Source organism: Macaca nemestrina, chromosome 10, assembly GCF_043159975.1.
Source record: "Macaca nemestrina isolate mMacNem1 chromosome 10, mMacNem.hap1, whole genome shotgun sequence".
Taxonomy (NCBI): domain Eukaryota; kingdom Metazoa; phylum Chordata; class Mammalia; order Primates; family Cercopithecidae; genus Macaca; species Macaca nemestrina.
The window spans coordinates 125,663,458-125,677,643 of record NC_092134.1 but is presented as its reverse complement, the minus strand read 5'-3'; the positions used below and the strand labels follow the sequence as shown (position 1 = coordinate 125,677,643).

Sequence of the window (14,186 nt, the reverse complement as noted above, 5' to 3'; positions counted from 1 at the left end):
TTGCCACATGTTGTGGGAGGGACCAGGTGGGAGATGATAGAATCATGGGGGCAGGTCTTTCTCATGCTGTTCTCATGATAGTGAATAGGTCTTACAAGATCTGGTGGTTTTAAAAATGGGTGTTTCTCTGCACAAGCTCTCTCTTTGCTTGCTGCCATCTATGTAAGACATGACTTGCTCCTTCTTGCCTTCCACCATTATTATGAGGCTTCTCCAGCCACATGGAACTTCAAGTCAAATTAAACCTCTTTCTTTTGTAAATTTCCCAGTCTTGGGTATGTCTTTATCAGCAGCATGAAAATGGACTAATACAGTGATTAAGGAATAAAATATTAGAAGAAAAGATAAAGCAGGAAATGTGGTCCAGGTCATTTAGGGCCTTGAAGTTCATGGCAAGAAGTCTGGATTTTATTTTCAGTGCATTGGGAAGCCATTTGAAGGGAATTGAGCAGGGGGCTCATATAGATCTTGTTTTCAGTGGAAAGATTATTGTGTCAGTTCCATGAATTGCAGATGGTGCAAGGTAGGGAGAAAATCGCAGCTATTGTAAGTCTGGATGAGAGCTAAGAGCAAACTGGGCCATGGTGGTAGCAAAGGAAAGAGATAGAAGTGGATAGATATGTGATATGTGTTTGGAAAGAACATGTGTCAAGTTGAGCTAGTCTCCTCACTGTCTGAGAAACAGACCTACCCATGTTTGTCTCCTTAACTTGTCTTATTTCTTGGCTTGCCCTGTCTCACTTTTAAAGTCCTATATTCAGTCTCTTTTCCTTCATTAAATACTTTCTTGAATATTCTGCTGCTTCTCTTCTGTAAAATTTTTTTGAGACATTATCTCACTCTGTTGACCAAGCTGGAGTGCAGTAGCATGACCTTGACTCACTGCAGCCTTGATCTCTTGGGCTCAAGTGATCCTATTGCCTCAGCCTCCCAAGTATCTGGGACCACAGGTGCACACCGCCATGCCTAGCTAATTTTTTTGTATTTCTTGTAGAGATGGGGTTTTGCCATTTTGCCCAGGCTGGTCTTGAACTCCTGAGCTCAAGCAATCCACTTGCCTTGGCCTCCCAAAGTGCTGGACTAGAAACAGGAGCCACTACACCCAGCTTCTTTTCTGAACTTCTAAAGCAAATACTCATTATTCAATTATTTCATTTTTGTCAGTTTTGCTTTTCATATATAGATTGTGAAGCTCCCTGATGGTAAGATTTTATTCTTCATTTCTTTATCTCCATGAGACCTAGCACAGTACTAGGTTGAAAATAAATGGAGATTAAATAACAGATTAATAATACAGCATCTCATAAAAATCAATTAATCAAACAAACACAATATTAAAAAAAAAACAAAACTAAAACCTCTCAATAATTGGCCTAGAAAAGTAATAGAACATCAAACATGACCACATTGAGCAAACTGATTTACTGTGATCCACTAATGGAAATGTATTTATCACAAGGTAGGTGAGGTACAAAAAGTTATAATTTTCTAGGACAACTGGATGGAGTCCCTAGGCTCAGCCACAGGTTATCCTTTCATGCTGCTGCAAGCCGTACACTTGACTTGTGGCTGTAGCAACACAGAGAATCTGGAGCCAAAAGTGCTGTTACAGTGCTTTCAGTCTTTAGGAAACTCTTTTTAAAATGTTAAGCATTGTTGAGAAAATCTAAGAGAACACTGTGTGACTCTTCAGTGTACCACATGGTGATGTAAACTGCATTGCTCTAAAGAGGGTCAAGGAAAATTACAATTATTCCAAGACTTAAATCTTGTGAAAAGTAGTTAGAAACCAAAAAATTATAGTGCTGAATATTTATGTCTAGGAAGAGATTTTACATGAAGTACTAAATGTATTTTAACAAATGTCACCCAACATATTTGATTGTGTAATTTTCTGAAAGAATTACCTAGTACAGGCATGTTTTATATATATCTTTGTTGATCCATGGACAGGACAAGCTACAGATAATTAAGGGTGAAATTGTATATGTATCATCTACAAAAAAAAAAAAAGAAATAAAAACCCACAGTCTTCAAACTTACCATTAAGACTCCTTTCATCTCATAGCTCACTAGCAAATTGAATTTATAAAGCACCTCTCACACAAAAAGTCAGAGAGCAAAGCACTAAAGCAAAACAAATACCAGTGATTAAGGAAAATTGAAAGCAGCAGTAAAAATATGTTTCTTTAGTCTACTTTTAAATACAGACTGGGAACTGCAAATAATTGGGAGTATATATAAGTGGTAATTTTTTTGTCTTCATGATTGTATGGTATTGAATACAAATGAGAAAAATCGTGGCTGCAAAACTCAGCAATCCTTACGAGATTATTTTAAACATTCACTTAATTAATTTAGTAATACATTTAAATTACTCAAATATTTTGTCATTTCTTAGACTGGCCAGTTTTGATGTGCTTCATGTTTACTTTTGGTGATTTGAAGAGAAATTATTCAAAATGGTCTTTCCTAACCTGAGGCAGTATCAAAGAAGGGAGGCAAATTTTCTGTAAGTTTCAGGTCTTCATAGCATTAGTGGACCATTTAAATATTCCAGAGAAAGTATTTTATTCTACATTGATCAATATTCAGATAATTTTCCAGGGGATTTGTGACTCTTCAATGGGATAAAACTGAACTGTTTAGAGGAGTCAGTGAAATAAAATACTTGGGCACCGATTTCATGGTGGATGGCTGTTGTCAATCATTGCTTCTTTTAGCATAGCCATTGGCCACTGAGGTACTTCAAAGAATACTCTGGTAGCCAAATATTTGGAGAAAGAAGAGGAAAAACAGAAACTTTAGAGTTCCTTTTTATCTGTGAATACATATTTTTTTCCAGCAGAGCTATTAAAGACAATAAAATATTGATTTGGGTAACTAGACATTAGGATTGAAGAAGTTGAGTTTTTAATTTAAAAATTTGGGGGACTGCTTTACTCTCTCTCCCAAGCTCTTCCTACTTCTCTTACTCTTTAACCTGTTTCATTCCCTTTCCCTCCTTTCCCATTCCCTCATTCTTTTGCCAACAACCCCCACCCACTCCCCGTCTTTTTATTTTTATTTTTTTGAGATAGGGTTTCACTCTGTCACCCAGGCTGGACTGGTGCAGGGTGTTCATAGCTCACTGTAATCTCAGCCTCCTGAGCTTAAGCTCCTCACTTTCTGAGTCTCAGTCTCTCAAGCACATGCAACTACAGGCTCACCCCGCCATGTCTGGCTAATTTAAAAAAAATTTTTTTTGGTAGAGATGGGGTTACTCAGGCTTGTCTCAAACCCCTGGCCTTGAGTGATCCTCCTTCCTAGGCCTCCCAGAGCCTAGGGATTCAGGTGTGTGCCTGGCCAACACCCTAATTTTAACAATTGTCCTGACTCATGTATCTTTCAAGCTTAAAAGAGAACATGCGCCCGGCGCAGTGGCTCACGCCTGTAATCCCGGCACTGTGGAGGCCAAGGCGGGCGGATTGCCTAAGCTCAGGGATTCGAGAACAGCCTGGACAACATGGTGAAACCCCATCTCTACTAAAATATAAAAAACTAGCCGGGCGTGGTGGTATGCGCCTGTAATCCCAGCTACTTGGGAAGCTGAGGCAGGAGAATTGCTTGAACCTGGGAGATGGAGGTTGCAGTGAGCTCAGATCACAAAGGAAAAGAAGGAAGTGCTTGTTGTTATTAGGGTGAGAGGGTAGCATTTGTTAAACTTGGCTAGAGCCAGTGCAAATAGAATTTGGGAAGGTCTGTGATTTTTTCAAAGCTATTTACAAGCTACTACTCCTCAGCATGTAACTCAAAGGACATTTTGAGTATTAATAAGATTATTTCATGAACTGCTTTGATTTTGTTCGCTGAAATGTACCTTATAAATTATGATTTTACGATTGAAGAATATAGGTAGATTTATATTTTTTCCTCTCTCTTTTCAGAATTATGTTGAATTTCTCAATCAGGTAGATTTCTAAATGTGATGATAATTGCTATAAAATTGTCAAAAAGTTCCAAAGCAGTCTGAAACACAGTAGTGGGTTCAATCAATGGTTAGTTTCATTTCTTTTCAAAGGCATCACTAGACTTTCCTTATGGCTCTGGAATTGTTCTCAAACTTTGATTGATCTTCTGAATCACCTGAAGTACTTGATATGGTAGGAATATTTGTGTCCCCTCAAATTTCATATGTTGAAATCGTAACTTGGTATTAGGTGTTATATACCTCCTGTAACAGTGGTATTAGGGAGCGGTGTATTTGGGAGGTGGGGCTTTTGATCATAGAGGTGGCGACTTTCTGAATGGGATTAGTTCCCTTGTAAAAGAGACCTCCTAGAGCTCCTTTGCCGTTTCCACTATGTGAAGACACAGTAAGAAGCCAGCAGTCTTCCAGCCAGGAAGGGAACACTCACCAGAACCCTGATCTCAGAATTCTGGCCTCCAGAGCTGTGAAAAATAAATTTCTATTGTTTATAAGCCAGCCAATCTATGCTGATTTGTTATTGCAGCCTGAATAGAGTAAGACAGTACTTGTTTAAAATATGCATTTCCCACCTGTCCTCCCAGGAAATTCTGATCCAGGAGGTTTGAGGTGGGACCTGGGAAACATTTTCAACAAGGCTCTCAAGTGATAATTAAAATCAGCAACACTGCGTTAGAACAGTGGTTCTCAACTCTACTTGGGCAGCTTAAAAAAAATCCTGGTCCCTGGGTCCTGCCTCTAACCAATGTAGTCAGAATCTTTGGTGGCAGGACCCAGGCATTTGTACTTTTTAAAAAAGAATCCTCAGGTGGCTTTAATGTGCACCTAGGATTAACAATCATTGTTCTCAGTGTTCTTGTGAATATTAAAATAGATTCTGGAAAAATGCTGTGGGATCATATATTTTTACCTCTAGTGCTTCTCTAAGATAAAATATATTTAATTTGAGGAAGTGTTAAAATCAGAATATTTCAGTTTGAGACAGATACCACGTAGAGTCAATTTGAGTACCAGATAGTCAACATTTCTGGGGTGAAATAAGTCAGTCTCCAGACTTTTTTCAAGAACTTTACCAATATTCTACTTGGGCTTTTAATCATGTATATAATTCACCCTAGTAACCCCTTAGCAACAGACTGTGATATGCAGATAGGATGCAAATTATCAGGTGAAGAAAGTAGAGAAATGCAGAAGCAAGATTTGAGGTTAATTGTGGTAGAATTTAAAATTGTGGCCAGGAACAGACTTCATTATTCTCCTTCTTTTTGCTTCCAGAAAAGAATCTGCACAGGTGTATTTACCTAGGTGATCTCCAGTCTGGCTATTCTTAATTGGCCATCTCAGCTTTTGGAATATGTGGAAAGCCAGGTTCTGATCTGGATAATGGCACAAGGATGTTGGCAGATCATTATGTCTCTTGATTTCAGGGAGTTTAGCTTTATTTTTGCAGTGAGGTGCATTCGTTGAGGAAGATCCAGTACCAGATGGTAATGTTGGCTAGGAGTGGTTTTCTCACCTACATTTGGCAGCTTTACTCGGAAGTGGTGTTTTCAGTGCCTGAGACTTCCAGTCTATGCTACTTAACATGCTCACTGGGAAGCTTTAGGTGGTACAGAAGCAATGACACATCTCATTAAAGGTCCTGTAACTATGAACATCTGACATCTGTGCTGCAAATAGAACTGAATGCAGCCTTCAAGTAGTTACAGATTCAAGGGGTATGTTGTTTTCTAAAGGCACGGCTGAAATTCATTATATTTACCAGGCTAATATCTAGAGGCATTGACTGGAAGACATAGATTATGCATTAATAAACTGCTCCTTTCCAAGATGACCTCCTCCTAAATGGGTCCCCTCTTTCCTAGCATTTAGACAGTGGTTTCAGCTGATGGCTTATCCATGATTTAGCAATAATCATAACAATAGTGATCATAATTTGAATACCTATAATATGCTAGGGTACTTTATGTCTAAGTGATACAATAGCTTTCCAAGATATTCCCACTTGGTGGATGAGGAGCCTGGGGCTCTGAGGAATTAAGGAACTTGCCAAAGACCACAAAACTCCTAAGTGATAGAGCCAGGATTCTGCCAGCTGTCTGGTTGCCCAGTGGAGTCTCTGTCCATCTTGTCACCAGCCCCTGCACTGTGTACAGGAATGGAATCAGCATTCGTTGCTATAAACTACAGTAAGGTAAGTGAACATTCATAAAAGTTGGCCTGTAGTTTAGTATTTAAACTGGAAAAATAAAAAAAGGTAAAACAACCAGATTCAACCTTCAAGGAGCTTATCATCCAGTTCTTTTATCACATTAAAGAATAACACCCTGATTCTTTATACACATTTCTGGATGCTTTAACTTTAAATTTTTAAAATACTGGGCTATTTAGTGAAATTGGAAAATAATTTTTAAAAATCTAAATGTGCTCATCCTCAATTTGGCCTGGTTCCTTACAGCTGCAGAAATTCATTTTCTCCCCATTCCCCATCCCCCTTCCTGAAGCCCTAAAGCACGGACCCAGTGGGAGTCCCCTCTGTTTCCCAAAGGAAATATTTCATTCATATAATGTCTCCTTTGTAATCAACACTGAGAAATGTCACTTTGATTAAACACAACTCTGAATGACTAAGACCACAGTACAATAAATTCTCCAGAGCTATCTTTCAGAACAACTGATTGCTCTCCAGTCTTAATCCTCTAGAGTCTTATTTAATCAAAATGATGTTGCTAATTAAGGATTAAAACCTCCGAATAGAATAAAAAAGAAGGATTTTTCTTTCTCCTTTGGGCAGGTCAAGGAGGCAGAATTTGCTGCAAGGAAGTAGAGAGTCCCTTCTACCTTTAGTAAGACTGCATTGTTCTCTGACATTAGGACTTAATCCAAAATAGGGCTGAGTGCTTTATAATATTAATATCATTAGAGAAAGAAAAAAGGGGAGCAAGAGAAAGAAAAAGAAAGAGAAAAGAAGAACGGCCTCGGAGAGCTACATATGCCTATACATATACATATAGACACTATTTACTCTAAAAATGGACAATGTAGCTCACATCTGTTTGACATCCACTGATAGATAACAACAATAACAAAGAAGTTTTATACTAAATGCTTAACTACCCTCCCTTAAGATCCACATATTAATTTTTTTTCTTGAATTTGTATTTGGTAATATAAATTGTTTCCTTAAAAAACACAAAAACTGACGAACTCCATAAGAACTCATTGGGAGAGGCAAAGATTCACAGGAAGGCTGTTTGATTTTCATGGAATATAAACTCTTTTAGGTGTTGGGAGCGAACTGGGTGAGAAACAGAGATGCTGGGTGATGTTTTAACAAATTGTTAAATACTTCTTTCATCTTTGCATCTTCTCTCTGCATTGGCCTAGAAATTTATAATTTCTCCCAAATTAGTCTACTACAATACAGACATGCTAACAGCTACCTTTTTTTGATCACTTACTATGTGCCAAGTTCTTTGCCAGCAGTACACATGGTGTTACCTCTAATAAAACTGGAGAAGAGGTATTATCCCCCTTCAGAAATGAATAAACTGAAGTAGAGAATACATGACTAGGTCAAGGTCAGTCAGCTTGTGTTAAGCAGAGTCCAGACTTCCACCCAGGTCTCTGGTTCCAAAGCCACCTTCTATTCTGCAGGACAAGGCACTTCAAATCTTTTTACCTGGAGGATAAATGTATCCGTGTGTGTTGGGAAGGTGCTGGTAAGCTGTACTGGTCTGCATGAGATTTAGAAGCTCCTGTGATTACTGACTGAATCATCATCACAGATTCATTCCATCGTCACTTAGCCCAATTCATCACAAAGACTGAACAACTACTACCCAAATGGAATCAGAAAGTAAACAGTGAGGACGGTCATAAGCCTCTTTTGTCTCCTAGCCAGTGCTACTTACCAGTTAAAAAAAGACATTGTTTTTTGTGATCCATACTCCTGAAGGCCAAAAGCACCCAGTGGACACACGATGGCTCTTATGCCTCCAATGCCAAGGCAAATGGTCAACAGTGCTACGTAAAACAGCCTGTGCTGCTCTGTTTTTGGTATGTTGTTAACTGCATGGTAAGTGCCCAGATAGAAATCTTCCAAGGGAAAAGCCACCACAGATAACAAAGCAGTGCCTGTAAGTGGAGAAAAAAGAGAATAAATGTAACATAGAACCATTGGATCACCAAATCACATAATAAACAGGGTTTTTCCTCTGACAGTGGCATCATTTTGTGATTGTCTTATCCAAACGTTTATGCTAGTCATTGCAATTTCAGGGATAGCCTGATGTTTTCTAATTGTAAGAATTTCCTTCAATATGTGTCTTAACTAATCCAGAGTTTTAGGTTATTTTTCTTCCTCAAGCTTGAACTGTATTTTCTCCCAGAATGTATAAGCAAATCGTGTTTATTTTGCCAAAATTAAAATAACTCAGAAAAGCATTGTATACAAAATGAAGCTGTTAGTATTCCCACCCCCAGAGAAAACCACTGTTAATAAAGGTTATTTGTTCCTAATCAATCGAGTGACAGAAAACACCATGATCTCAGACATCTCGGAAGCCTATGACATAAAAGCTTTTAAGAAGAACATTATTATCGTTAAAGAGAACACAGCCTTTTTTCTCCTTGTAATGTCTTTCTTATTTATCTTATTTCTCACACAGCTGGATGGAACCTTCTTTGCCACATACAGGGGTGAGAAGGCTGGGGACAGAGGAGTGTGAGCTGGAAGGAGAGGGGACATAAAGTGACAAAATAAGGTTGAGTATCCTTCTCTCTTCCACCTTGCGGGGACCACATTTGATGTCTTTCCTTGTCTAATAAAAATTACGATACAATTCCATGCTTTTGCTAAGCTCTTTATATTTTACAAAGGATGCTCATGAACTATATGTTTCATCTTGAAAAAACTTTGTGATGTGAGTGGATAGATTTTGTTATTTATTTTTTTAAAGAAACAGGTTCAGTGAGGTTAAGTGGCTTGCCTAATGTTATAAAGTAACCCAGTTGTAATCTCCCTCTTCTTGGACCTCCTACCATCAAGTAGTCAAATACTTTTTTTTTTTTGGAAATAGCATTTCCCCCCCATCAGATTACAAAAGTAATACGTTCTTATTTCAGAAAATTTGAAAAATAGAGGAAAGCACTCAGAATAATACAAAAGGCCCATAATCTCATGACTCAGAGATCATCTTTACTTTTATAAAATAAAATATTTTATAAATATTTATATTTTACTTAAAAATATTTTACTTAAATATATATAAATATATTTTACTTAAATAAATTGAGATTACACTGTTGATTTTTTAATGTAACCAAATAATATGAACAATTTTTAAAATACCTTTATACTTTTCCAACATGATTTCTAGTGATGATGTGATATTCTAATCATAATGTATTTTAAAAGACCTTTTCAGTTATTTTAAATGAATACCATAAAATACCCTGACACATAATTTTTGTGCACATCTTTATTAGCCTAAGTTCTCAGTCAAAGGCATTCCTATTTTTATTGCTTCTTAATACCACTGGCAAATGTTCTTTAACAATGCAACAAGTTAATCTCCTACCATCATGGCATGAGAAGACCTTCATTCATGGTAGTTAGCATCATTAATTTTTTTGATGATTCGATTAGTGAAAAATGACTCCTCCGTCTTCGTTTTGCTCTTCATTTTATCAATTTGGCATTAGTGTTATTTGGTATAAATTTTTATAGAGTTATTTCATGTGGTTTGTTTTCTCAATTAGATTATAAATTCTTTATAGATAAAAATTTGGTCTAATGCTTCCATCTCCCCTACAGAGGCTTTCACAATGTAAAGAATATATGCACTGAAGAGCTATTTGGCAACAGATTCATTTACCGTGAGGTGAGCCCTTTAAATTATTGAGTTTGAAATGTTCCCTTTTAAGGTTAGCCGGATATGAAACTAACTTCTCTCTTTCTACCACTCACTCAGTCCTCTCTTCTGTAGGTGTGATGTGAGGTCTGGCTAGACAAAGGGATGTCCAAAGAGGATGGACAGGGCAACTATTTCATGCAGCAACTATTTACTTAGGAACAAGGCACTTTTAGTTTGAATGGTATATTTGTGTAATTTAGAAAGGCACTTTCCTTCTGTCTTTTGAGAAAATGTCATAATAGGCTGATTGTATTAAATCAAAACTTTATCTCTATCTGTTGTAAAATGGGGCAGCAAAAAGACAAATCTATGACATATATGAAGAAAAGTCTCCTCTGTGATGTGTGCAATTGTGTATCTCATCATCAGTATGCCCGCATTTAGTAGCTCTGTAGAAGCACCATGATGTGTCATACCCCCTGCTAGGTGGTGGGGGTCCACTGGCTCTTCTCTCCAGGAACTGCTGAGTCCATCAGAGAAGTCAGCCGTGCAGGTGGACTATTATGTTATAAAGTGATGGATGCAATCGTATAAGTATTATATGGGTGTGGTTGAACACAGAGAAGCTAGCAACAACGCTATTTGGTTCTTGAAACAATAGCAGGAATTTTCCAATCATGGATAAGGGATGGAAAGATAAGGGAAGGTGACAATTTCAGGAAGAGAGAAGAGCATGTATAAGATTAGAAAACTAGGGAAGGAGGCCAGGAGAAATTAGCAAGGTTGGGGTTGCATGTTGAATGAGAAATCTAGAGAGGTGAACTTGGTAAGGTTCTTGTATGCTAAATTAATAAATTTGGATTTGATTTTTTAGATAATAGAGCCAATAGAGAGATTTATTTGTTCAGGAAGTCAGTGTTGTTGGTAGAATGGAGTATGAACTGGAGACTGATTGACAACTGGCAGCCGAGTAAGTAGGCCATTGGAATGGTCAGAAAGAAGAAAGCTGCATTTTTTTCAGCCAGGGTTGTAGCAGTTCAGACGGGAGAGACTATTTTTATATAACCTCTAATATTTAGTGACTGGTTGGAATTTGATGGCAGCTGTAAGCAGAGGGCAACAAAGAAATAACTTTTAGTAAAAAAAAATGAATGGATGTAGAGTTGACTTAAGTCTTTTGTTTGCCAAATTCCAAACTTGGGATTTCCATCCTGTCTGATGACTAACCTCAGAAGCTAGACTGATAGAAATTACCATGTTAAACAAGAAGTCAGCAAATGCTACTGGTGTGGCCTGTTACCAAGGTACGCAGAGTAAATGAGTCTTGGATTTGCTTAAATGTCTTCTTATCAGAAAACTTTTTCGTGGTACCAACTGGCAGCCTCATCACTACTCATTCCATCCTGTCCCCATTCCCAGCTTCATTTTTCATCCTAACTCATTGCCACATGACATCACATCCATTTCCTCATTTATTTTCTCTCTCCCTGCACCAAAAAGTCAACTTTAGCAGGAACACATGACTTTCTTCTCTCTTGCATTTCCAGACCTGGAATAATGTCTGGTACAGAGTAGTCAATAAGAAATATCTGTTGAATGTTGAGTGATTATTTGTCATGCAGTGCCTTAGTTTTTATTCCACAGAACTTCAGCTGCGGGCTTTCCAGGTTTGACTTACACTCCAATGGATTCTCTGAATGGTAATTTACCACCTGCCTGAGATTGTGTGATATGTTGAGTACCCGATATCTATCCATCTCTTTCTCATCTGTCCTCCTACCAACACTCATTTCGGCTGCACCTCTCATTATTGGTGAACAGCATGCTATATTCCCAAGTTGCTCAGATCAGAAACTTGGAGCTAATTTTTGACCCCCATCACATTTGTACCTTTATTTAGTTGCCAAGTTTTTATAGCTTTTCACTTGTTCTCTCCTGAATTGGCACTTTATTGCTTAAACCATCATCCTGAGATGTTCTGATCTCTGTCTATTTAATCTCTCACTGTGGTTGACCATCCTGTATTGCAGAATAGCATTTCTCAAATGTTGTTTTCATGATATTTTCAGAGACTTCTTGTTGTTTAAGAAGAATCACTTGAACTTTTCAGTCTAAAATTCTAGTCTGTTCTTCAAATTGCTCTCTATTCCTTATTAAACTAACTTGATATTTTCCCAGCGTTTCTCGCAATCGATCCCAAACCTTTGCAGATACATATTAATATATATGTAAAGACGCACACTGTGGTGTCTAATGTACTCATTTTTAAAGCATATAATCATAATTAATAATATAGAAATCATACCATCATATGCAATCTTAATTGGTATATGACTAATTAAAAGACCACCTTTGGATAAAAACATTTCTCAATTATTTTACATGAACTTCAAAAACCTTTTTTTAGCACATTTCATCTTGGTTGTGAAGCAAATAAATTTCACATTTCTGAGGGAATTTGTCATGAATTTGGACTTGAGGTAAAAAGGTTTTGGGAAGGGAGGGCATTCTAAGGAGTAGGATATATATGTAAAGGAGTAATTACTGTAAAATATAAGTGCAATGATATAGGCATCAAAGCATTCTCTTAACACACACACACACACACACACACACACACACTTACTAGCATTCTTCAAATAGTACAGAGAATGAAATACATTGAAACCACATTCTTACTTCATTTATCACATTTTGTGCTAAGAGCAGAGTGAAAATAATATAAACTAAAAATTCTAACAAACATCTACTCAATTAAGTCACAAAACATTCCAGTCAGCAGAGGACACTCACCTAGAAAATGTAGAAACAAGCAAATATACACCAGTTTGTTTCTTCCTAAATAGACATCAGTGAGCCATCCAACAAACACAGGGGTAAGTATTGAAGTTCCAATAAAACACAAGTTTAAGATGGCTGCCTGGCAATTGTGATAGCCAAGCTTGATCGTGCAAAAGGGGATCATGTTGCAGACGACTTCAAAGAACGTGAACCTCTCACACAGCTCCACCAGAAGCAAGCAGATTCCAACCTGAATTTTTTTCACAGAGTATGAGGAACAGAAATCGCCAATATGTCTTACAGTTTTCTCCTTTTCAATGCTGTGATGTAAGCGTACTTTCTCATCAGTTATGATAAAGTCTGTAACAGACATGACTACCCTCCTTGAACACAACTTATATTAGTGATTTGAACTTCGTGATATTTTGAGCCCTATCCCTCCGATGAAAAAATAAGTAAGAAGGTTGCTTTGAATTTCACATCTCCACGCTAGAATTTCATAAGGTTTGTTTTTTGCACATGAACGTTTTTCATTTTGATGATCCAAGAGCACAGGAGAGGAGACATGAGTATTTAAACGTTCACGGTAGCTCAGTGTAGCCAAATCTGATTTGTTTGCTTAATTACTTAGCCGCTAAATTAGGATCGTCCTCCAAAATTATATTGAATTACATGAATCCAGTTGCAAACATGTGGAAACTCATCTGCCTCATACTGATAAAGGTTTAAATATTGAGGCAGAAGAAGCAGTTTTTCAGGAGAATTTGAGCACTGGATCAAGAAATAATTTGAGTCTAATAATTTCTGATACTTTAATTAAACAAGCCAGAACAGTACCAAGAGATAAAGCACAAAAGGAAATCTGTTTTGAGGGAGCACGATATCTTATCATTATTACATTTCTTGTTATTTTTGGTTGGAATTCTGATAAGAAACTTAATTAGGTAACAAAAGTGCTAGTACATTTAGGTAACAAGCAGAGTTTACAAGAAAGTAATTTAAGTGCACTAATGAAAGGAGAAAATATTAAACAAAACCCCGCTTCCTTTAAGTTGACCCCATGCTTGTAGAACAGCCTCTCAGAGGAAATCAGAATCAAAAGGTGCTATTTGACTCCTTTATTATTAATCAGTAGTCAGGGATACAGCAACCAGCCTACGCAGGCTTTGGGGAATATTGGATCTGGTATCACCCTGACCCTCCAACTGGGTGAATGAGTGTTAGCATTGTATTTTGGAAAGCAGGAGGGCCAATTAAGCTAAAAAAGCAGCAGTGAAGGAGAACACCTTAACATTTAGTGGTTTAGCTGCAAGGACATACAAAGACAAGGGACCAGAATTATTGGGTCAAAGTCATAATAATTCAACACTTGAGTATAGGAATATTATTTTCATGCTGGAGTCAAAACCTAAAGACCAAGAGGGACTTTTGACTCTGGTTCTCATCTTTTGGTTCTGAGAGACTGGGAGCAAAATACTCTGTTTTGACCCCTCCTAATAGCCTCATAGTAATGGTAGCTATTTGTCTCTGCTCAGCATTGCTACCTTGGTAACAATGCCCCAAATTTCCTTTGTGTGAAT

The 14,186-nt window shown here is 37.5% G+C and overlaps 1 protein-coding gene across 1 annotated transcript in view; it reads right to left on the bottom strand.

Annotated features, from left to right (window-relative positions):
• The window catches only part of LOC105481588 (solute carrier family 15 member 5), a 91,655-nt gene extending 78,676 nt beyond the window's left edge, over positions 1–12,979 (bottom strand). Inside the window, exons 1-2 of the mRNA XM_011741273.3 lie at positions 12,619–12,979; positions 7,882–8,104 (exon numbers count right to left, since the gene is read on the bottom strand). Of these exons, the coding sequence (XP_011739575.2) occupies positions 7,882–8,104; positions 12,619–12,979 (584 nt within the window). The remainder of the gene's footprint in view (positions 1–7,881; positions 8,105–12,618) is intronic.
• Positions 12,980–14,186: the final 1,207 nt, after the last annotated feature.